Source organism: Lathamus discolor, chromosome 3 (genome assembly GCF_037157495.1).
Source record: "Lathamus discolor isolate bLatDis1 chromosome 3, bLatDis1.hap1, whole genome shotgun sequence".
Lineage (NCBI taxonomy): Eukaryota > Metazoa > Chordata > Aves > Psittaciformes > Psittacidae > Lathamus > Lathamus discolor.
In genome coordinates this window covers 134378675-134401672 of record NC_088886.1, presented here as the reverse complement: position 1 = coordinate 134401672, position 22998 = coordinate 134378675, and the positions used below count along the sequence as shown (strand labels likewise).

Below are 22998 nucleotides of genomic sequence, written 5' to 3'. Positions count from 1 at the left end.
TTTTTTTCTTTCTCAATATTCTACCAGTAGCAGTTACATAGTGCACATACAGTGCAGGCTGCTGCATGAGGGCGGATGGATTTCATAGTAGAATGTGTGTATTTTGGGCTACACTGATCTAATGTAGGCAGGATTAGCTTTAAAAGTTGAATTGTCTGTCTCCTACTCTGAAATGGGAACCCTTTAGCTTTGAAGAAACCCACTGAAATCGATCCCCTCTGCCAGGCCAGGGAGTGTCAGAGGTCCAGGGCAGGGGCTCATCACTGGAGTCCCAGAGGTGCCGAGGCCTCAAGTAGCCTTTGGAGGCCAGTGTGTGTTTCTCACACCTGAGAATTAAGGGCATAAGGCAGAAGTGAAGGCACTAATTAACTGTGCTATCAGTTCTCAGACAGATAGCTATCTGCACAAAACATTTGTTAACTGTGTTAACTAAAACAAAGGCTTTGTGTATCTGGGAGTAAAAGCAGAGCAGATTGATATACAAGATACTTCTGCAAAGTTTATCCCCTTGAAATCAGGGAAAGGAGTGTTAAGAAATGTGGAATTTTGCTGCAAGAGCCTGATGCTTTTCTCCAAGATAGTGATGTCTAACATTTTGCTACTAATGGGAGCTGTCATTGTTTCAGTATATGCTAGTATTTTTCTTTTACATTTAGTGTGTTACATTTAGAGTAAGAGTTAAGTAAGTAATCTTAAAGGATTCTTTTTCTCAACTGATGAGTTTTTATGCTTGCAATGTCCATCCTCATTTTTGGTACATATGTGCTTTGGCAGCTAACTACTTTTTTGTTACTTTTGTTTTTATTTGGATTTATTTTTATCTTACCTATTGTATTTGTTCTGATATGGCAAATAATTTCTTCTGAAGATCGTTCCTGTGCATTTGATGTATTCTTATCTCCCAGAATGTGCCCACAGTCCTGAAACAGAGCTGTGGACCAAAGGAACTTGCAGACGACTCAGTGTGAGAATATTTTGTTTGATGACTACATCAGCTTAAGATATCCTTCTCAAGGCTGTAGCCTATGATTTCTTTCATAACACCATAGTACTAGGGTTTCAGGCAAATAAGAGAATAGTCCCACACTAAAAAACAAACAAACAAACAACAGAAAGGGTGGAGGAAGAGGTCTTGCTCCAAGTCTGGTTTTATTAGTCAAGGACATGGTAGTGAATAGGAATAAATACATGAAGTTAGTAATGCCACCCATGCCAATGGGTTGTGAAGCCATGGCCCCATTCGAATGGTGACTCTGAAGCTGGCCCGAGATTTTTGTGGTATTTTATCTGATAACTTGAGCAGCATGGAGTATGTATGCAAGGCTAGAAAACTTGGGAATTCTGCAAGGAAGGGCCTTTCTCATACCTTGTGAGTGTATAATCCTGCTCCCAGTTGCACAGAGCTATGTGTGAGTGGAATAATTTTGGGGATTCCTGATAGTGAGCATGGGATGCAGTGAAGTATAAGTGCATGGTCAGACTCCACAGACATAATTTGTACTTCCAATTTCTTTTCTGCATAAGACTTTTTAAAGAATTTTCTAGTTTTTCTTGTTTAGAGAATTGTCTGTCTCATTTAGGTCCCTGTCTGTATATATGACAGCCTGGTTATATAAACGACACACACAGCTCTGAGCACCAGAAAGTACTGTGTAGAAAAAACCCCATTCACTACCCAAGGTAGCATTGACAGAAGATCCAATACAGAATGCTGCCATCTCACTCTTTGATACTGCTTTCAAATTGCTAAATTGGTACTTTGCATCCAGTGGCATAGACTGGAACTCCTACTTGGGCAATAGCATTGAAGTCAGTGGGGACTAGATCTGGATTTTGTATATAGCAGGCAGGTCTGAACAGGGCTCATAGCTGTGCTTTCCAAATGCACTTAGAAGCAACGGGCTTTGATATGACTGTTTTTTCCCTTGGTTATTAATTATATGTTGTTCATATGTGGGATGTGTTTAGGATAGGAATAAAACAGAAGTACTGGAAGGCCTTTGTGAACACATGAGACTTGGGATGTCATCTTGTGGTGGTTCAAAGAAATGCAAGAACAGTTTGTAGGTGATGAGTTCCCTGCCTCTATTTTATGCTGAACTGGATTAGGTGCAAATCTTTTCCTCTTACTGATTCTTTTTTTTACAATCTGACGAGTTGTAGATTGCCAGTAGCTGTTAAACCTGCTTACAGACCATTCCAGTAGTCAATGTTTGGGGTGACTGCAGCAAGCAACGGATAGGAAGTCACAGGCTGCTTGGATACCTGGGTATAGTAAGGTGCATCTGTTGTTGTCTGAACCTACATAATGTCAGAGACAGAAGTCCCCTGACATACTACTAGTAATAAAGACATACTGCTGTTATTTAGTTGTTTTTTTATTAAAAGCACTTGGTGTTTAGCTTTAGCCTTTCCCTGGCTGTTTCAGCTGGTTGCATCTCAGGTTTGAATGACATGCAGGTACAGAGGAGATGACCTCATCAAACATTGTCTTTTCCCAGACAGAGAAGTAATTTTAGACCCACATAATCTTTTCTGTGAAGCACAGAGCCTGTATACTGGGCACTTAGTGACAGGAGGGCAGCTGACCTGGCCCTACCAGCCCACAGGCCAAAATATTTGTCACCTTATCGGTTTAGGTAAAGCAGACCCATACGAGGAGGAATTCCTAGGGTTAAGTGATTTCCTGTTATAAGGAAGAGTGATATTGGGTACATCTACATTCTGCCCTTTTTTCTGTGTCCTCAAAGGGTGTTTGCCTCAGTTGCTGGCAACTGGAGCAGTAAAGAGCTGTCCTGGCCAAAGTGAACATCCCAGTAGTCAGTGCAGAGTGAGAGCAGCATAAAGTTATTCCCCACGCAGGGCTAAATCTTTGCTAACTGTTGAACTAGGCAGAAAGCTATTGTATGTTGGAGTCATGCACAGCAGCTACACCAGGGATTACAGATTCGACTAGCATTGTATGTAAATATTAGTGATCACATCTTCTTTCTTTTGAACATGTGTTTTCTTTTGTCTGTTACTGGAGCAGCCTAGGAGACAGAGTGGCTGCTCAGACTTTTCAGTTATGTTTTTAATAACATTGCCTAATTGTAGTGAAACTATCAAGCCTATGCATGCTTGGACAAAAAAGCATCTGGAAGAGGGTGAACCCAACTCAGAAGGGCAGTGCCTGCCACTCTTCAAATGCTAGGTGAACAGGCTTGCTCAGATCTCTACTCCATTTCACAATTGTTTTCTGGGGAATGCTCTTTCAAGTTAAATGCTTTCTAATTACAGCCCTAAAAGTAACACACTTTCTTGTCTTCTAATGAAAATAAGGCTGCTGTGATTTTTACCGGCTGTCAGATTTATGGCATTGATTGAGACAGATTTTAATAGTGGATGATCAAACATTAGCTCATGCAAATTGCCAGTGATTTCTGGAGTGCTATTTCATCATTAGTGAAGGGACAATCCATCTGGATGGTGATTAGTTCCAGCTCTGAGCTCTCGTTCATAGGTCAAGATGCTTGAGAATTTCTTAACAACCAAAAAACAAGGGCGTTGTTATCTTTTTTGACAGGATGACTGCTGCTTGCTCCCCTCCAGCCAATGGGACTTGCCATTCTGGAAACTATTTCATGTAATACCGGTGCTCTACTTGTTCAACAGAGTTAAGTCAGTATAATTTACTTATTCTGCCTGACAAGTGCTTATTTTGCAGTTCTGTTACAAGAAAGAATTACGTTAGCCACAAAATACAATGCCAGAGATTTTTCAAGACCAATTCTTGCAGTCAGTTCTGTAATCTTTTCAAAGACAGCTGAAGCCCTTAGCCAGTCAAGAGTGTGACAACCATACAAAATGCTGATTTCAGGTTCTGCTGCAGATTTCCTACATTTCAAACTCCAAAGGATATTCAGAGAGAGACTTCTGCTTTGTCCTGTCATAAAAGTGAGGTGGAATCCCAGAGTATAACCTAATTTTCAATGCAGATTATATTTTACTGTGCCTAGGGAGAGGAGACTGAGGCTAAATGAAATGCTTTCCATGTGCAGATCAGATTTCAAATGAGGGTTGAATCTGGCTTGTGTATCCTCTTATGTATGTTTTGATTCAAGGTCATCCCTAAATACAAAAGCTGCCTAGTGAAATTATTCAACAAATTTAATTTATATATTGGTTTCCTAATTAATGACAAAATTAATTAGAACTTTGTGCAGAAGTATTTCCTTGTCTTTCACTGTAAAGGTAACAGTAAAATACCTTCAACTCCAGGTTTGTGGCCTTACATCCTCTGATACACACTTTACAATATCTAATGCATCATAGTTTTGCAATAGATAAAGAATGGAAACTTGCATATTGCTTGTAGATAAGTTTATTTAAACATTTGTAAATCATAAGTAAACATAAGTAAACAGTATCATTTATTTCTATGTGCATGCAGTTGTTGTCAAGATACATATCTAGAGTTCTCAAGTCTGCAGTAAGTAAAAATTTTAAGCAGCATGATGATGAAAACTTTTCTAGAACAATGTCTGACCCTCCTTTCATTGCACTATGAGGTTTCTTTGCTATACATAGTTTGGTATACATAGTTATAAGTAGTGCTTATTTTTCATTAAGTTAAAAGCAGCATTTCAGAGTGTGCCTAGTAGAAAGGAATTCTGAAACGGAAGCATCCATTAAGAAAATAGCAATAGCAGGCAGTCTTCTGAGTGATTTTTATGAAAAATCTAGTTTAAAAGCAAGGAAGTCAGAACTTTACCATGTGTAGATACTACTGAAGTAAAAAAAAGTACATGAAATGTGAGGGAGTTTATCTTTTGTTTTTTTAGGACACCTCTCATGACCTCTTGAACCTTGGCTAACCTTGGTTAAATTCTTACTTATCTATTTTACCGTTCCAAATACTAGCAGATGAAAAGGATGAAGAGCCTTGCTGAATTTGGTCCATGGCCTGAGGCAAAACCTCATTACAATTTAAAACGATGAAGTAAAAAACTCTTCTTTAAATTGGTTTCACAATCTTCATTGACAAATAGTTCTGTTGGGGAGCAGGGAAGAAACAATAGAGGTAAAAAGATGTACACAAAATACTGCAGTGTATTTTCAGTGACATTTAAGATACTAAAATAGATCAGAATATATTCAAGGTATGGTAATTTCAATTAAAAGACAGTAAAAATGAGTAAGATATTTTAGATTAAAGTAGCCTGAAATCCAGACTTTAGACCGATTTCTAGTTGTGTAGGATATTAACAAGTCTAAAGCACTTGTTTGCTCCATCTATTGGTTAGTTTTAACATAAATTTTAGTCGTTTCTCAACAAAATCAGCTGAAATTGTTTATACCTATAAGGATACAATGCCTGCCTCCCTGCTAAAACTGAGTTGATTGACAGAATCTTGTCTGAGCAAGGAGAGTGTCCTGTTGATGACTCAGATACAAGCTAGCTTCATACTACAGCTGAAGAACAGAAACATGGAAAAATTCTTACCGGCAATGAGTAGAGGAGTACTGCTACAAACAAGAGTAAAATCAGCAAGATGATAAGGCCCAGAAAAAGCCATTTAAACCTGCGCCACACAATGAATTTCATTGTCTTGCAGGGATTTGTAAACCAAAGGAAGGAAGTGTCTGGTCGGCTGTGTTTCGAAAGAAACGAACATTACTCATACTATAAAAACAATAAATACTTATGCATGAAAGTATAGCACATGGAAACAGTCTGGTTTGGAGTTTGAAGAAAACATGGATAGTTTTGTAATGTAAGACAGCAGCTTTGGTAAATTTATGCCATTAATACTGAAACCATCTTGCATTTTATCTTATGGTTGCAGAAGAAAACAAGTTTGACTTTCATAAATAAAGTTTTGCAAACAATAATTGATGTCTAACAGATCCTTTACTGTATGCAGATTTTTGTTAAGAACATCACAGTAGCTAGATATTATATATTTCTCAAACTAGGGGGAGAAGAATATCTTACTTCGGTAGATCTAGTTTGGGGTTCATGTTGGGTTCATCTCTTCCTTTACCAGCTGGCCTTTCCTCGGCTTCTTTTTCATTGACAACTTCCAATGTCATTTCAACTTTACCCTTCAAAAAACATATGGCATGAGACATACATCTTATTGAAGCAGCACTATTAGCACTTGTTTGGTACTTAAACAGCAGAGTTTGGGATCAGGTCATTGTGTTCATCTGTGTGTTTTCCATTATCATTCTCAAAATACACTTATTTCTGCACTGTGACAATGTCACAATGTAGTATCAGAAAATGACAAGTAGAAAAAAAATAAAAATCACAGTACATAAAATCATTCTGCTAATTCATATTGTCTTAAGCAACACACTGTTTTTTTCCAATATAGCAAAACAAAACCAATTCTTCTCCTCTTTCAAGAACAACCCAAGGATTGCCTCTTTTCCAAATGACTAAGCATCTCATTATTTATATTGCCATGGCTGACAGATGTTTCTGAATATTTTTTCTCGTTTATTAAGTTCTAGTAATAAAGTTTAAAGGAAAAAGCATCATAAAGAAGAAGCAGACACACTTGAAAGGCTTAATATTCTAGCAAGTGACAAATACACATTTATATTCTTCATAGAACAGGTTAAAATGCTTTAGGTCTTCTGCCTGTCCTCATCAACATGAAGCTAGTCAGAGTTCTCAGAATATAAATTATATTTGCTGTGTACAAAAATCATACAATTACAGAATAGTTAAGGTTGGAAAGGACTTTAAGATGCTTTGCAGTTAAACTTTTTTTCTGTAGTGTTTAATACATTTAGGCTGTCTCATGTTTCCCTAAGCAACAATGTGATTAATTCATTCACACACAAACTCTACTGGCTGCTTTGGTGAGATAACATGACTCAACGTGATACCAGAGTCCTTTGAATTAAATGGAATGAAAACCAAAATAAATAAATTTAAGTATTGAACTCATACTTTAAAACAAACAAACAAATTGCTGATGAAGCAAAATTCCTAAATTTGTGCATGGAATGTTTTTTTTACTCCTCCTCTGTCTATCCCCTGAAAGCTAATAGCTACGCAGGGGATTCTTTACAGTCTTTCTTTGTAATTTGAAAAGCAAGGTAAGCACATTTTAAGTACTTTTTAAAGAAAGAGGTAATAATCATACCGCTAAAACACGGGAGCCATCCTTTTCAACATAACATGGCCACCATCCTTTCATGGATTTCTGTTCAAAGAGAGAGGCGATCCTGGGAGCCTTCTGAGAACTGTCTGCCTTGTATTCTGGAATCATGTCTATATTGCACTTCTCTGGAACTTTTGCTGGAATGATTGTTTTATGTAAATCGAGTTCCACAAAGCCTAGGAGACGGATAAAAAAAATAAACACTGCATAACAAAAACAACTATACAGCAGAGTGGTTTAACATCAACCTTTCCTATCTCCAAACATTTCATACAGGAAAAGCAATCAACATACACATTACGTTCTTGTTTGTCTAATGATGTTGTGAAATAGAGAAGTGGGACACATAAGGCTGTTTTTATGACCATCTTGCTAGTGTTCAAACTGCTGGTGGTGCTAAATTGGAATTGGCAAGCTCTTGTCCCCCTTTTTTAATGCAAGACCACTTTATTCTTAATAGAGGTGTTTTTTTTTTTTTTTCCCCACACATCTAAACACTAGATATTCAAATACAGCAAGGTTATAGTAATGTAATTTCTGATGGTCAAATGCATGATTTAGCTGACTTTAACAAGGGTTATAAATCAGTAAGTTGTTTTCAGATTTCAAGGCCTATATGGTTTGCATGTAGGCTAAAGGACTTTAGAGCTGTCTTAATACAGGGCAAAGAATCTTCTGCAGAGCAATATCTCTATAAAAATGTATTAATAATGGTGTGAAGTAGAATTAACAATGGCACGAAGTAGATTGCTTAACCTAAATTACAGCCTTATATAAACACTCTTACTTAAAGTTGAAGTATTCTTGTTTTAAGTAATTCTACTTGAAGAAAGAAGCAAAGTAATTTTCATGCACATTATAATTTCATGGTCTTTGTGATAGGGTTTACCTAAATGAGAATATCTTGGTATTTATCTGTAAAGTAGGCCTTTACTGAGAGAATATTCATGTATTCATTCATGAGCACAAGTAACCCTCCACCACAAGGGAAAACAGGAGTGTATTTGAATGCCGAGTGGCTCACTTTGTAAACACAATCCTTATGTGACAATTGAAAATGACTTTGAGACAATATTTTTTTCTTTGAATTCTTACCCAAATAGTCATCCAAGGAGAACTTGTCATTATCCCATATCTGAATGATCAGTTTGGGTGGGATTCTGAACTCTGTCTTGTCAAGACTCCAAAAATGTTCCTAAAATTTAAAAAAAAAAAAAAAAAAAAAAAAAGAGACCAAGCCAAGCATGTTTTTAAAATTACAAAAATTCAAAGCTGTGATCTGTTAGTACTTGTGAATTCTGGGGTTGGCGGATGTATTAAAGATCTAATTTTGCCCTCAGTAAGAGGTGACTGCTGTTTGTTGCCCATTTGGTGTTCCTGGCTCAAGGGCAAAATTGAATCTGCAATAGCAGTTTGAGAAAGGCATGCAGATCTGAGCCAAAATATTTCTTTCAATATATAGGTACAAAATTACCAGAGTAACTACAATTTGTATTCTAACTATTGAAATCTTTAGAAATACTTACCTTTTTGGAAACTACACAGAGTTGTTCAGCTGGGAGATAGTCAAAAGGAAAAACAAATCTCCAGTTAAAGTTCCCTTCACCATCCAGTGATCGGTAGTGAACATCGGTTTTCTGCTTATTTTCTTCATTTCCAGGCATCCATCTACAAATACAGAGAGAGGCATCTGCTGTTTGCATGGAGCAACATCGATGCTTGTTTGTATTGTAACCATGTCATTAAGTGGTTCAAACAAGTCGTAAGAGTTGCCTGCAGAGGGCTAGTGTCTTTCACACCTTTTCTCAGTTTGGTTCCACTTTGGCACTGTAAATGGGAACATCTGAATTGAGTTTCTGATCTGCCAGTACTGTGTCAGTGCTGTGTTGTGGCAGACTTTTTTATTTCTTTTTAAGGAGGAATTAGATCAATAGTTTAGTAGTATACTTCCCTGATTTCTATTGATTTTTTACATTAAGACTGGGAAACGTAAAAGGTAAGAATTCAGGTTATACAGCACCAAAGCTAACTTCCCTGTCTTGTTATTTGCTTCCCTTCACAAGAGATGAACTTCTGGGATCTTTCAGTACATGCTAACTGGTCTCATGCTTTATCTTATAATACTTCTGTATTCTGAGGTTACCACTATTTCAAAGGCTGTAGTGTGCATTGACTTGGCTGAACAAAAGTGTCTTTGGAATCCACAGTCTAGGGATTCTCAGGACATTCTGAATATCATTAATTTGTAAATTTTACATGACAGGATGCTCCTACCCCTTCACGTAAATGTCACTCATTTCTTCCCCTGTGATGCTCTTTTCATCCAGAAGGACATCTTTGGTGTTCCAGACAATCACTCGCAAGATATACCTAAGAGATAAGATATTTGGGGAAAGAAAATTGAATTGCCTTTGTCAGGGCTGTCACATGGTGTGTAGTATATACAGACACTCACTTCTTGGCTTTTCGAGGAGCGATGTTGAAGGGAGGGCCTGGCGGTCCTAAGCTTTTGGGGAAAACATCAACCCACATCTGGAGCTTTCCCTGTAGCAGTGGAGAAGATGGATGAGAGATTGTTCATCGCATACAGGTTTGTCATGATAATTCTACAGAACCGCTTATCGGCATGCAAAGTACTAATTTTAGCCACAGAGCAGACCTTGCTTGTTACCAAAGTCAGAACTTTGACAGACTTCAGATGGAAGCACGTTCTATAAGCTTTTTCAAGTGAACAATGCCAAGGATTCAGTAGCTGGTAGGGATGTTAATTCTTAGTGAAGTCAGTGCAAATTAGGTGTCTAAATAATTCTCATTCTGTAGGTACAAGTTTCTGTTCTCTCGGAGGTAGTATGAAGTACAGTGTCATATGTGTGGCTGATAAGTTTGTTGCTAGTGGCCTCCCCAGTATAGCTGATTAGTTTCCTTAACTAGACTGAAGTAAGGCAACCAACTGCAGATTTTATATGCTATTTCAAATGCAAGCTCCTTTTTTTTTTTTTGCAGGTTAAGTTTTCTAGTTGCTGCAGAAACTTTCTTAAACAAACAACTACTGGTGAGTCAGTAAATGCTAGAAAACAAATGTTAGCCTTTGTGCCTTTCTAATAGAGAGGTCCAGTGTAAGACTTTGTGTTTATCACCTCTGGACTTTGTAGAAAAATGAAAAGTTTGGTCTAATTTGTTGAATGTAGCTAGGAAGCTCTTGAATCAGGCTGTCTGCTTTATTGTTGGTGAGGTCTTAAACACATATTCCAGGTTATTTTAGTAAGAAATAAATAAATAAGTCTTTCCCAGTTTCTACTGTCAGTGTTTAAGGTGTCATTTGGGGGTTTTAAAGGCAGAACATTACTGCATTTTGTTATGTTTGTAAACTAACCAGCAATATTAATCTGTAGCCCTCTTCCCCTCAAGTGATACTACTCTGTTGACAACACAATATAAATGTGGAAGTGCTCCATTTCTGTATTTGGGAAACTAGAAGTAAACTGGTTCGTAGTACCTGGGAGATGTTGGGCTGGAAGGTGCTATATAAAGTCCTTGTCTCCACATGTTCAGGTACCAAACCCTGGGTTCTGAGGATATGAAGAGCTAGCCGCTCTTCACCTGGTCCAAGATGCTGATGCAAAATTTTGTTAGCTTCTGTAATAAAGGAAGAATAATAAGAACAGGGGGTCATAAACCAGAATTTGCATTTCAACTTAAAAAAAAATGTAAAACTAGATATTTGAGAAAACTGTGCTTAATGTTAAAAAAAAAAATCAAAGGTTTTGTCTAATTTTCCATAATAATTGAAAGACTTTATATTTGTATCAATATGAATTTAAGACAGAAATATAAAATAAGTGAACAAGCTTACCAGCTTCCTCCAAAGTATAGTCTCTTCCCCCGTAGTTAATCCTTCTACCATTCTCAGAGAGGACAGGAGGAGCATAGCCTTTAAACCTGGCTACATTTTGCAGTAGCTGAGTTGGTTTTAGTTGATCACGCCAGGTATTCACACCTGAACTTTTAAGGGAGCAACAGAAACACATCCTAAAATCATTCACTATTCAGGGCATTTACACATCATATAAAATTTATTTATTAAACTAAATCAGAAAAGGCAGCCACTGTAACTACCTACATTGAGGCCAGGTGAGTTTGATACAGTAACATAAGTTTGTACCAGCTCAATTAATTACCTTCCAAGACAGAGTGCTTTTTTTTTTTCCACATATCAAAATAATTTACACCAACAAATAATTTCATATTTATTTCCAGGAGTAGTTCAGAAAACTCTGCTAAGTGTGTGTTTTCTGGATAGGAATAACACACATTACCACATAAAATTAAAACGTTTGACATCATGGTTTTCAGTCAAGGCTCTTCTGAAGACTTGGCAGCTTAACTTGGAATTCAGATGACGGAGTGAGCACAGCAAACACCCATGAGAAGCCCTAGCATTGTTTTTTTCACTATATAATTAAGATGAAAGAAGCCCAGATTTTTTAGAGAGACTCAGTACTAGGTGCCACAGATGAAGATTTTCAATAGACAAAAATGACTTACATCCAGTACTGCTGGGGGATGCCACAGTGAGATCCGTAACGAGAAAGGAATCTGTTCTCAAGATCAATTACGGTTTCACCCACTTTTTCATCACGTGTCAATGTGTCATAGTCATAGACTGAAATTTTCAGATCCTTTTCTTGAGGCAAAAAGCAGCTGAGTTCATACATTCTAAACACAAAAATATCCAGTTAACACCATTGCTCTTCTGACCAATGTTTTTTATTTTTAAACTAAAAATCCAAAACCAAACAAAACCCAAACAACCCAAACCCTTAAAAAATATAATCCCTTTTTAGTTTATTTTTAAGCCTTTACAATATATGAAAGGGATGCTTCAAAAGCTAATAAATCTAGTAGTTGTTACCACTCATGCCCCAATTTTTATTTGCACTTATTAATAATTCCATTTGTACTCCTGTAGATATTACATCCTTCCTTTCTGCACAAAGTATTACTGAGATGTTTTCAGTGTAGCAGCTTGAATTGGGACTAAGAAAGAAAGGAGTGTGGCTCGGCCAGCTACTCTGTAAAAAAGGTGGATGTTCATAGTTTATGTATGATTAGAAAGTTTTATATTTTTTTTTACTACAATACAAACACAGTTGGAGCCTTAAAAAAAGTACTGTTCAAATGCTTAGCTTCTATGACTGGAAGGGATTACTCTGTCATCTAGCTGTCAAAACAGACTGTAGAGTTTTCTCAAATTCTCCAAATTTACTTTCTATATATGCAGCCTCATGGTTTCTACTGCTGCTGAGTCCATTACCCTTGAGGTAGAGTATCCCATGGTTAATTATTCTTGGCATCTTTTTTGATTGTTTGTTTTATTTCTAGTCTAACTTTTTAAATTTGGCTTCCAGAATCATTCTGAAAAAACTTGAAATTTTGAAGGTACTTTGTACCTGTAATCAAGTCTCTTTGCTGTCTCTTTCATTGCATGATTTCAACAATTGAAATCTTGCAGCATATCACTGCAAAGTATGCTTTCCAAACTTTTTATAATCCTTCTAGTCCTCCTCTCCCAAGTTTCTAATTTATCAGAATCCTCCTCTAACTCTGGACACCAAAACAGACCCAGAATTTCATTAGCAATTATAAAGATGATGTAAGCTTTCTATTTCTAATTAGTATTTTTCTATTCATATATTTCAAAGACATCACTAGCCTTTGAAGGAAAGGGTAATGTACTGGGAATAGATGTTAAGATGATTACTCACTGTGACATCAAAGTAGTTTTCAGTTGAAACTTCTTCCATATTCTATAAGTGTATTTTGTTGTTATTGTAAGCTTAACACAGGGAGGTTCATACACTACATGTACATATATATATACATTGTTTGACTTTGTGCAATTTATTCCTGTGATACAGAAAACCTATAGTCTAGCCAAATGCCTGTGTAGTCCCTTGATTTCAAAGGGAAATGTCTTATGCAATTTTACTCCAGTTCACTGTCAGTATATAACTATGAATAGACCACTGGATATCTCAAACAATGCTTTACCTTAAAAAATAAGCAAACATTCTAAAATACAATAAATTGAAAACACAAAAAAGTTTGTTACCTGCCAAAAATTGGGTTGAGAGTGTTAGGCACATAATTATCTCTGTCTTCAATGACTTTTTTGCTTAGAGATATTTTTATATAAGGATCACACTATTTAAAATAAGAAAAAAATGTTAAGAAATGATTATCAAGACCAACTTCATTTAAAATACACCACATCAGAGTTAGCTCACAGACATTTCAAAAGCAAAAAGTCTCACCAGCCCATTATTATCCTGGGGTTGAAGCTGCAAAGCTCGAACAATATAAATTCGCACAATACACTCCTGAGGCCCACTGTCTGGTAGCTCACGGAACTGGCGAGGAGGAGCTGGAATAGTGGGATCATCAGGTAATGCATAGATTTTAAAGGATCCCTAAAAAAATAATATAAGGGCTCAGTCAATATAATGCAGAAAAGTCATTCTGCTAGTTTTTTTTTTTTTTAATTTATCCTACATATAAACAGTTTTATAAAGAATAGCAAAATTATAGCTTGATTCAAATGCTATACCTTGAAGTCTTTTGTTTCACTTTAGTGGGTTTTGCCTGACTTACTACATAGCTAAGGCTATACCCTTGGTCACTTTAAATCAATACAGCTTCTTTGATTTCAACACAACTACTCAGTTTGCTCCAGCTGAGAATACATAACAAATACTGCATACTTGTTTCCCTCTCCAAAAACATCATTTAATGTTTGGTTGTATTTTCTGGTTTTGGAGGTTTGGGTTTTGTTTTTGTTTTCTTTTACATACAGCGTTAACATTATTATAATCTTCAGAAGGCATAGACACAGTGACAGAAATAATAAAAAATATCTTTTCCAGATTCATTCTAGAAATGCACTTCACTCAGAACATCTGCAGGATGGGGAGGTTTTGTTTCACAGGTACCAGAGAAGATCACTTCAGCAGGGATGATAAATTATTTTACCTTAACAGGTATCATGTTTAGTGTGAGTAATGTGTAGCTGTACCTTCCTTGGAAAAGAAGGGCCGGTACCTAGGTAGCTATGAGCATCTGTTGCCCCTATTAACACACGCATCCATATTTAAGCTGCAATGCTTGCGTGTAGGCTTACTTACATGATAGCCACGTACATACAAAAGACTGCATATAGCATTTGGTTGTTGCCCATTATTTCAAATTTACCTTGAATTCCCCAACCACTGATGGATCATCACTGTCCTCAGATTTGCCTCTGTATAGTTTAAATGTATCACAGAAGTCTGTTAAGCTATGAAATTCAGGTACTTTTTCCAATTCACAGTCATACACCTTAAAGAAAAGAAAAAGGAAAATTAAGAAAGTGCAGCTTAGAAATTACCATACATATTGGATCTACCACTGGGGCATTGCAAAGTATACTGTGTGTTGATTGGGCTATCTTAAGAAACCAAAGCATTTGGAATTTCAGCTAAACAAAAGAAAGTTCCAGATTCTCTGGGTTCGTACTTATTCAGTGTATAGATTTATTTAGGATCTGCCTGGCAGGCAAAGCAGTCAAGAATAAAATTCCATTTGACTAAAGGTTAGACTAAATTTAATACATCTTTCAGTAAGTGTAGTTAAGTAGAAAAGAAGCAAAGGTATCTTCTTAGGACCTTAATTTCACCACAAGAATTAGTAATGGACCTTTACTAATTTTTAAGAGCACTTAAATGCTTTCAAAAATTTTATTTTTTAAAATTTAATTTTAAAATTTTTAGACTTAAATTTTAAATATTAAGATTTAATTAAATTTTTATAACTTTAATTTTTAGAGCATTTAAGAAAACAAAAGGCACCTATAAAAAAACCCTGTTTATAGGTTTTGGGCTTATAAACATTGAGAATGTTAATTTATTTTATTCTGAATAATACCTTTAAGGTGTCATATCCTTTTGCAATATACTGTCCGCATTTTTCATGTTCTCCTACTGAAGCATAAAATTTGCTCCACCAATCAACTATTTCTTCCTCCTTAAAGAAAAGCAGACAAAAACCTTTTATTGGGAGATAAAGCCTCTTTTATATCATGTTGTACAGCAGAAACAATGAACAACTAAGCATATCAAAATATAGTAGGATACATTACCTTTTCCTTAAGCTGCTCATGAGGATCAATTCATAAAAAAAGAGCAAAATAAAAACAGTGGTGAGAATATGATCTGTAGAATTGCATACAGTTAAACATGCTTTAAAAGGTTAGATTTTTGCATCTAATATGTATGTAAAGTAAGTTGGTAACATCAACAATTTATAAATACTTTTGAAGCCTATTTGGACACCATGCATTTAAGTTTTTATATTTTGCTGCTGTGAGTATGTCCTAGATATTAAACTGGAGCATAAATGTATAAAAATTTTAAAAACCAAGTTCTTGGGACTCTTAAGACATTATCGCCCTGTGCTTTGTTCTTTAAATAACAAAGCAAAACTGAGAAAAACTTGATTTTCTTTTTGTATCATTGTAGTGTTACACTCTGGATTCTATTGATTGATTTCCACAGTTGCATCATTCTCTGCTTTAGCCATGGTTGCGGAGAGCACTGGATCTGATTTATTTGAGATGAAAAATGTTTTTAACAGCACTTACAAAACTAAGTCTATTCCGGGCATTCTTTTCCAAACAAATTTCACATACATAAAATTAATGAGATATTTTTGCCCTTTTTGAATATTTACTTCTTTATAAAACAATTTGAATGTTCAACAGCCTTTTCCCTTTTCCTTCTACTATTGTTTATCAATTGTTTACATGCTGTGGATTTTCAGGATTCTGAAAAATAGTGAAGAATTATAAAGCACAGTAGCAACCAGTATATGTGCCTGTAATTTATCTACGTAAGTGTAATAACAATCTGCACAATCCAAAATGCTTCACCTATTAAATAACAGATACCATAATTATGACCCGATAGTCCCTTAAGAGCAAGCATCATGCATCCCTGTTTGTAAGACAGGATTAGCAAGTGTCATTTGTGCTAGTGTTGCTAGTGTTTATGTATCATACCTTGTGCTTTAATTTAAAGGCATAATCCACCCATTTTTGCACAAAGGAGAAGAAATATGCAAAACATTTTATGAATACAAGCCAAATGCATCAATTGGTCAGGACATCATTATGGTATATCATACTCATTTACTCCCATTTCTGTTCTGTAAGTAACTGTCTTGCTGACAGGTTATCCAGCAAGACTGGACAAAATACAAGACTGTATTTTTGTAGTCTTGTCTAACTTCAAATCAGAAATACACCATAATTCTGTTCACATTTGCATGGGATTGTCAGATTTTCTAAATGCAACTAGAGTGATTTATTCTGAGAAACCATGTCATTAGTGATTTGCAAAACTGAGAGGCAGAATTTATAAGGTAATGTTGAATACTTTGCCATGTTTAAATCTCACCTTGTTTAAACACTGGTTTGTAATGCTGACAGCACGAAGGGTAGTTTGCGTAATTATGCAATAATAATTTAAATTCCCAATTTAAAGCCTTTTTACAAAATGTATTACGTAGAACTCTGAATCTTTCATCAAAGCATAGTGTTGGAAGAATTCAGATTAGGCTTTGTGGGTATAGCTTTTGTTTTCAGTTATTCTTTGTTTTGTTTTTCCCTTGATATACCTTCAAATGTCTCTTCAAATTAAGCACTTGGTAGTTTTGGAAAAAAGAAGTTAACCAAAAAATTGAAACCTTAAAGCTGTCTTTACAAATTCCCAAAGCAAACAATGAGTCTTCAGTATTTTGATATTATTGTTACTAAAAGTTGTAGGGCACAATGTGCTCACAGAATGCCAAAAGACAGAATAAAATGCCATATGATTAGTTTGAGATTTTGGAGTGAAATATTCCAAAATATCCAAAATATCCAGGTAAAGATGAGGTAACAGTTACTGTCTCTCTCTCTTTTTTTTTTTTTTTAATGTATCCAGTGACTTCTTTGTAAATTTTTACACATGAAAATTTTGAGACACTAACATTGAACTATTAACTTTCTGAACATCTTGAAATTATGGAAAAGAATTAAGAGATACAGTGGGTCCCTAGAAAAGTTAGAATTGGAATTTTATTTACTGTAGATTTATTTTATTCTCCAGGAAGCAGGCTTTGAAACAAACTTTAATAGTGTGGCTAAAGAATTCCTGTTGATTTTTGTGCTTTTAAAAAGCTGACAAAGAAAGACAATAAGGATTTAATAGTTCATACATACTGTACACACATAGCAAGCCTTTTTGAAGAAGGATACCTTAATATTAGTAACTAATCATACTAGACTTAGGAGCATCATCTCCTCCAAAATCTCTCTATGGAATAATTGCCAACAGAAGTACAGCCTCATCACCACATCACATCAACATTCTTCCCCCATCCAACACTATTCTGGTCATCTCCATGCATTAGCTTGGTACGTACATACATGCACTGTTGTTGGAGAAGCCATTTTGCTGAGTGCTGTTGACATACTGCTTAAACACTGGAAATTGGAATGTAATTGATGAAATTTTGGCATTTTGTTTCCTCAGGGTGTTCTCTGCATATCACTTTCACTTTCCACAGTTGTACTTATTTAAATTTGAATTATTTTGAATATTCTTTCCTCTCTCACATGGATGCTATCAGTATATCTAGTGTTATAAAATATGTGGCTCATATATTGGTCAAACTCTAAAAGAAACTGTGTTTCACTTTATGTAGCATTTAAAAATTTACACTTTATAGTTGAAATCAACTACACAAATTCAATCATTTTTGCCAGTGAGTTCAAAGTTCTCTTTTCTGTATTTTCTAAATCTCTTAATTTTTTTTAAAGAAAATAAATAGAAAATCTCTGTGGCAGTTATAAAGCATTTATATTAGGACAGAATGGCTAATTCAGATAAAAGTTAGACACTATTTTAAATTAAATATTAATAACAGTTTACATGTAATATGGTCTATGAGCTATTTAAAGCCTGAAAATACTGGCATGAAGATAAAGAAGAAGAAATGAAGGAGGAACAGTGCAATCAATAAAATATTCAAATAGCAGTGAGAGTTCAAAAGTTTAAATTCAGTAGTATTCACTTTGGGACCTCTGTAACAAAATAAAAATTCCGCATTTCTGAAAAATCAAAGTTGTGGGTTAAGAGCCTGCAAAATTGACATATTAAAGGGCATAACTTCCTTCAAAATAATAGGCCATCAGAAGTTTATGAAGTTTATGAAAACACTTTCTACACAAAGGGAACATTTTGCAGTCTTAAATGAAATTTTTTCCGTGAAAATGTTCTATCTGGAAGTTGTCTTCATTCATGTTTTAACTCAAAAGTAAAATTCTGCAAGCTGAATTATTTTTTACCTGGAAAGTAAAATTGTATTGTGGTGGTCCTGAAAGAATCAGAGCAGTACAGAGATTCACAAGGCACAACAGAAAAGGAAAGAAAAGATGTGTTAGTGCAGAAAAAAAAATGTTTCAGTGGTATCAGTTTTGGATAACTTCATGTCAGTCATGAATGCGATAAAATGAATGGCTGAAGGTCTGTGTTACCATGGCTTTGATTCTGTACCCACCAAAGCATACACCTCCTTCTAGAGCCTTGATTTTTAGCTGCTCTATCTGTGCAAGACCAGGCTGCTATTACCATTACTAGTGGATAACTGGGTAATGTTCTCTCATATGCTGTCATCAGCTATTGGATAAGTGAATTCATTTTAAAGCTACTGGGTGAACTTTACCATGCACAAAAAGCTACAGTTTTATGTTTACTATATGAAAACAGAGGTTAAAAATATTAACATATTTCCTTTGCTTTCCTGTCACAAAGTAACTTTGTTCCATCTGGCTTTCCAGAAGGTTGCATACATTTCTGACAGTTTTCTGTCTAGATAGTTTCTCAGAAATCACAGATCTAAAGAAGAAATTCAAGTATCAGTTTTCAAAAGATTACCTGAGCTGTTAGGAGTGGCTGGGTGTCTTCCATTTCAATTACTGTATCCTGGCGAGGTGCAGCAGAGAGTAGACTAACTGTAAGCCAAAAATTTTATTAAGGCAACATGGTGTAGGAAAAATAACTTACTAAACCATTTTTGTCAGATCTGAAATCCAAACAGCTACAGAAGATGCTAAATAATTAACTGGCTGTACGTTTGATCATCTAAGGAAAGCAATTAGATGCCATTTTCTGCTAAAAGTATACAATATATTTTTGTGCAGGATATGCAAACATTTCTCAAACATATAGAATAAAAAAAAATTACTAAAACTTAGAAAATATATAGAGAGAAATATCAGCACTGTGTTCAGAGCATTCTTGCTGGAATACTGGACCATTACTTCAGCACTCAGTGCAGGGGTAATCTGCAGGCAGTTGAATTCCAAGTTGATACTAAAGAGGAACTTCAGGGAACCAGCATATTAAGTCTGAGGCCTTGCTTTTACCTCCTGTCCTCTTATGCTTCACAGAATATTGCACTAATTAATACTCTGAGTTAGATTCTTATTTTTCGCTTTCAGATCACATTATCTCCAAGTAAGTACACAACACAAGTTGGCTATTCATTAGTACCGTAACAGAGTAAACACTGAAGACAGGTTATTCTAGCACCCTGTAAGAAACCAGAATTTTTCATTTTCCAGCTATCTACCTTTCAGTTGTGGTGCAATGTCTTCTTTAGTAGTGTACGGGTCACAGCGAAAGCTTTCCAGTAAATTAATAGTACACTGTCCCACGATGGGCTTTCGTCCAAATGGTCTGTGGTCTATTACTTTAATAACGAGAGATGGACTGTACAACTCTTCTTTTGGCAAGAGCTAAAGATGAAAGGTTAAGAGTTTGTTTCCAATTCAAACAGAAGGAAAATAAAATTCAGAATAAAGATTTCCCCCCTGAATTAGATCTGTTGCTTCATTTATTTAATATTGAACTTCCATGTTCTACAGTTGTATGGTGAATGAAAATTTCTAACCTTACATTTTGATTCAATAAAAGTCAGTAAGAATAATTTTAAGTGCATCAAATTTTGAACTTTCCTGACTCTTGAACAACTCCCATCCTAGCTGTAGGAAAGTAGCCACACATCTACTGCAAAGGTAAATTGATGCCTTTTCAAATAAATATATATATAGTGTAATGGAGTGTATAAAAAAAATTGTGTAATTTATCAATGACTGTACAAATATGTTTACATGAACTTTATTATAATTTTCAGGCTCAGTAAATTGCTCATGTTAAGACAAAAAGGCTGTGCAAGCTTTTCTGCTTATTCTTGCATAACAAATCCTTGACCTTTAAAAGTATGGAATAATTGATTTTGCTATAGATAGCTAGTATATAGGTTTTTGCAACGTACAACTTTCATGAAGAGAACAGAAGATGGAAAATTTGGTGTCTTTTTGAGGTTTTTGATCACCACAGATTCCACCATTTCACCCCCACATTCCACGATGAGACTTGGAGACATAACAGGGGCCAGTTGATAGTTTTTCATGTTCCGAAGCCCCCAGGCCAGAATCTGTAAAATAAAATCCAGTGTCAGCAGAGTGAGTGAGGTACCAATATGCCTAACATGATACTCAAAAAGTAGGAAAGAGGAAATAAAGTCTTTAAAGGAAAAAAATGTGACTGGCAATTTCCAGCTCATTGTTCTAAGAAAGTTAATGGAAAAAACGGAACTCAAACACACTTAAAGAAAAAAAATCCCACATATTTCTCATTCCGAAATATTTATTTTCTTGAAACAAATACACAAATATACCATTTAGAGGATAAGATGACTGTACTTGCATTGAGGTAGTTTAAGAATAAACCAACCTCAACAGCAGTGAGTTGAACTACTGGTCTGATACCTTGAGGTACCATGTAAAGCTTTGGTGCTCTTTGGGATGGAAGAATTGGAAGGTTGGTGCCAGCCTGTTAAGACACAAACATGAGTATTAGTTTCTTTCATCTTCCTTAAATGAAATGTCTTAATATCAAGTATTAAGACAATTCTTCACATTATGACTCACAGTTAAAGGATATATATCATACTATATATGTATACACACAAAAAAAGTATATCTAAGAAGTATATACCTTGTCTCTTAAAATAAGTTCTGCAGCAAAAAGAATGTCTCCACTAGCTTTGCCATTATTTGTTACAGGATACCAGAGCAGTTTTGGTGTGATGTCCTCTTCTGGGATTAACTTGACCATAGGGGAACAAATGCTTCTTCCAAGGAATTCGTCTTTACCCTGCAACCAAAAATAGCAATCATAGACATTAATGTTATTCTCAATCAATACAAATAAATGAAAAGCAATCAGCGTAAAAAGCATTCACCTACCACTTGGTCACTGTCAAAAAGTTCAATAACAATATTAGGTGGGTTTTGGGCTACTGTCTGTGGGTCCCCATAGATCTCAATTTCATTAAATATGAGAGTTTGGTCCCATGTAGGATTTAGAGTTGAATGAATGATCTCAGTTGTTTTGCTTTGATGAAGGAAGGAAACGTGAGCGTATGGGTCTGAAATATCATACAAAAATTAAAAGCATAATGTTACAAACAAAACCCCATAAGGCGCACAGCACAATTTTATCAAATATGTTATTTTCTTTTGTCATTACCAGTCCTATAAGCCATTCTATGTAAAACAAAAGCCCACACATGCACATAATTTACCTTCAATAGAGCAAATTCCATTGGGTTACTAAACAGTTTCATTTATACAAGTCTCAATTAATAGTAATAAATGAAATTGATAAAACAGCTTGCAAATCAGAAAGAGAACCTGAAAACTAAAGTGAAACACTGGCTACACAAATCTCAAATATGGTCCATCGAAACATTTTTGTTGTTGTTGTCTCCATTGATACACAACTGTGCAGCCTCATAAATAGTACAGAGAAATAATTCTAGTTCTGACTAGTTGCCAGACAGCAAATGCTCCCAGGCTATATTGCTCAGATCAAGCTTTAGTTTCAAACATGCTTATTTATAGCAACCTCTTCGTGCGACACAGCTGAATGATTAAAGTGGTCCAGGCCCAGTGTTTGGCAGGTCTTTAAATCATCAAGAGCTCTGTAGAAGGTATCTGATGATGGTCATTAACATTTCCTGTACAAATTGCAATTACTAAGAACTAGGGGCTATTGTAAAGGTTACCTTTAGGTCAGTTTCAACAGCTTCTGGACAGGTACCTGATCAGAGTTTTACAAAATTTAGCTAACTCTTCAAACTAGCTTTAGAGGAAAATAAAATGTAGATCTGCTAGTTTATGTGTGACTGCATCCTAATTCTACATATGCAAATTAGTGGCATTTATTATTGTTTCCTTGTATTGCTTTGAAGTGCTGAGCATTGAAGACCAAATACACACAGGCAGCTGTACAAAAAACACCTCATCACAGAAAACAGCACTAAAATATCTATAGGCCTCTATCTTCTGTAACAAGTTAACACATGCATTACACTTAACGAAAACAGGAATAAAAAGAAGGTTGCAAATGGAGGTTGATGGGGAAAGAAAATTCTGAGCTGCCCATTTCATCTAGAACTTTGGCTGAACTTATTTAAAACGTAAAATCATATGCTTAGAGAATCTAATTTTAATTTGCTCTCTGATTTCCCTGTGGGATTTTAATTGTAATCAGCAAAACTTAAATACTTGGTAACCTGAGTATCGAATTAGCCTGACTGCAAAGATGCCAAATGGATACAACACTATTGGAATACCTAAGAGGTGGAAATTAAAAGGCAACAGGTACACTTGTATAAACAAAAGCCATACTTA

The 22998-nt window shown here is 35.5% G+C and overlaps 1 protein-coding gene across 4 annotated transcripts in view; it reads right to left on the bottom strand.

Annotated features, from left to right (window-relative positions):
• Positions 1-4347: 4347 nt before the first annotated feature.
• MYOF (myoferlin) overlaps positions 4348-22998 on the bottom strand; it is a 72920-nt gene continuing 54269 nt past the window's right edge. For 2 of the 4 annotated variants that reach the window (XM_065671913.1, XM_065671915.1), the window contains exons 33-54: positions 21550-21731; positions 21299-21457; positions 21035-21133; positions 20574-20735; positions 19869-20034; positions 19172-19248; positions 15334-15345; positions 15120-15218; positions 14409-14534; positions 13475-13630; positions 13273-13364; positions 11706-11876; positions 11014-11162; positions 10657-10796; positions 9616-9704; positions 9435-9530; positions 8687-8828; positions 8256-8355; positions 7143-7336; positions 5978-6087; positions 5486-5633; positions 4348-5032 (exon numbers count right to left, since the gene is read on the bottom strand). In XM_065671913.1, coding sequence (XP_065527985.1) covers positions 4997-5032; positions 5486-5633; positions 5978-6087; positions 7143-7336; positions 8256-8355; positions 8687-8828; positions 9435-9530; positions 9616-9704; positions 10657-10796; positions 11014-11162; positions 11706-11876; positions 13273-13364; positions 13475-13630; positions 14409-14534; positions 15120-15218; positions 15334-15345; positions 19172-19248; positions 19869-20034; positions 20574-20735; positions 21035-21133; positions 21299-21457; positions 21550-21731 — 2705 coding nt within the window. In that variant the 3' untranslated portion in view covers positions 4348-4996. Of the gene's footprint in view, positions 5033-5485; positions 5634-5977; positions 6088-7142; positions 7337-8255; positions 8356-8686; positions 8829-9434; positions 9531-9615; positions 9705-10656; positions 10797-11013; positions 11163-11705; positions 11877-13272; positions 13365-13474; positions 13631-14408; positions 14535-15119; positions 15219-15333; positions 15346-19171; positions 19249-19868; positions 20035-20573; positions 20736-21034; positions 21134-21298; positions 21458-21549; positions 21732-22998 lie in introns of those variants that run through there. The other 2 variants (XM_065671914.1, XM_065671916.1) reach the window with 2 other exon arrangements.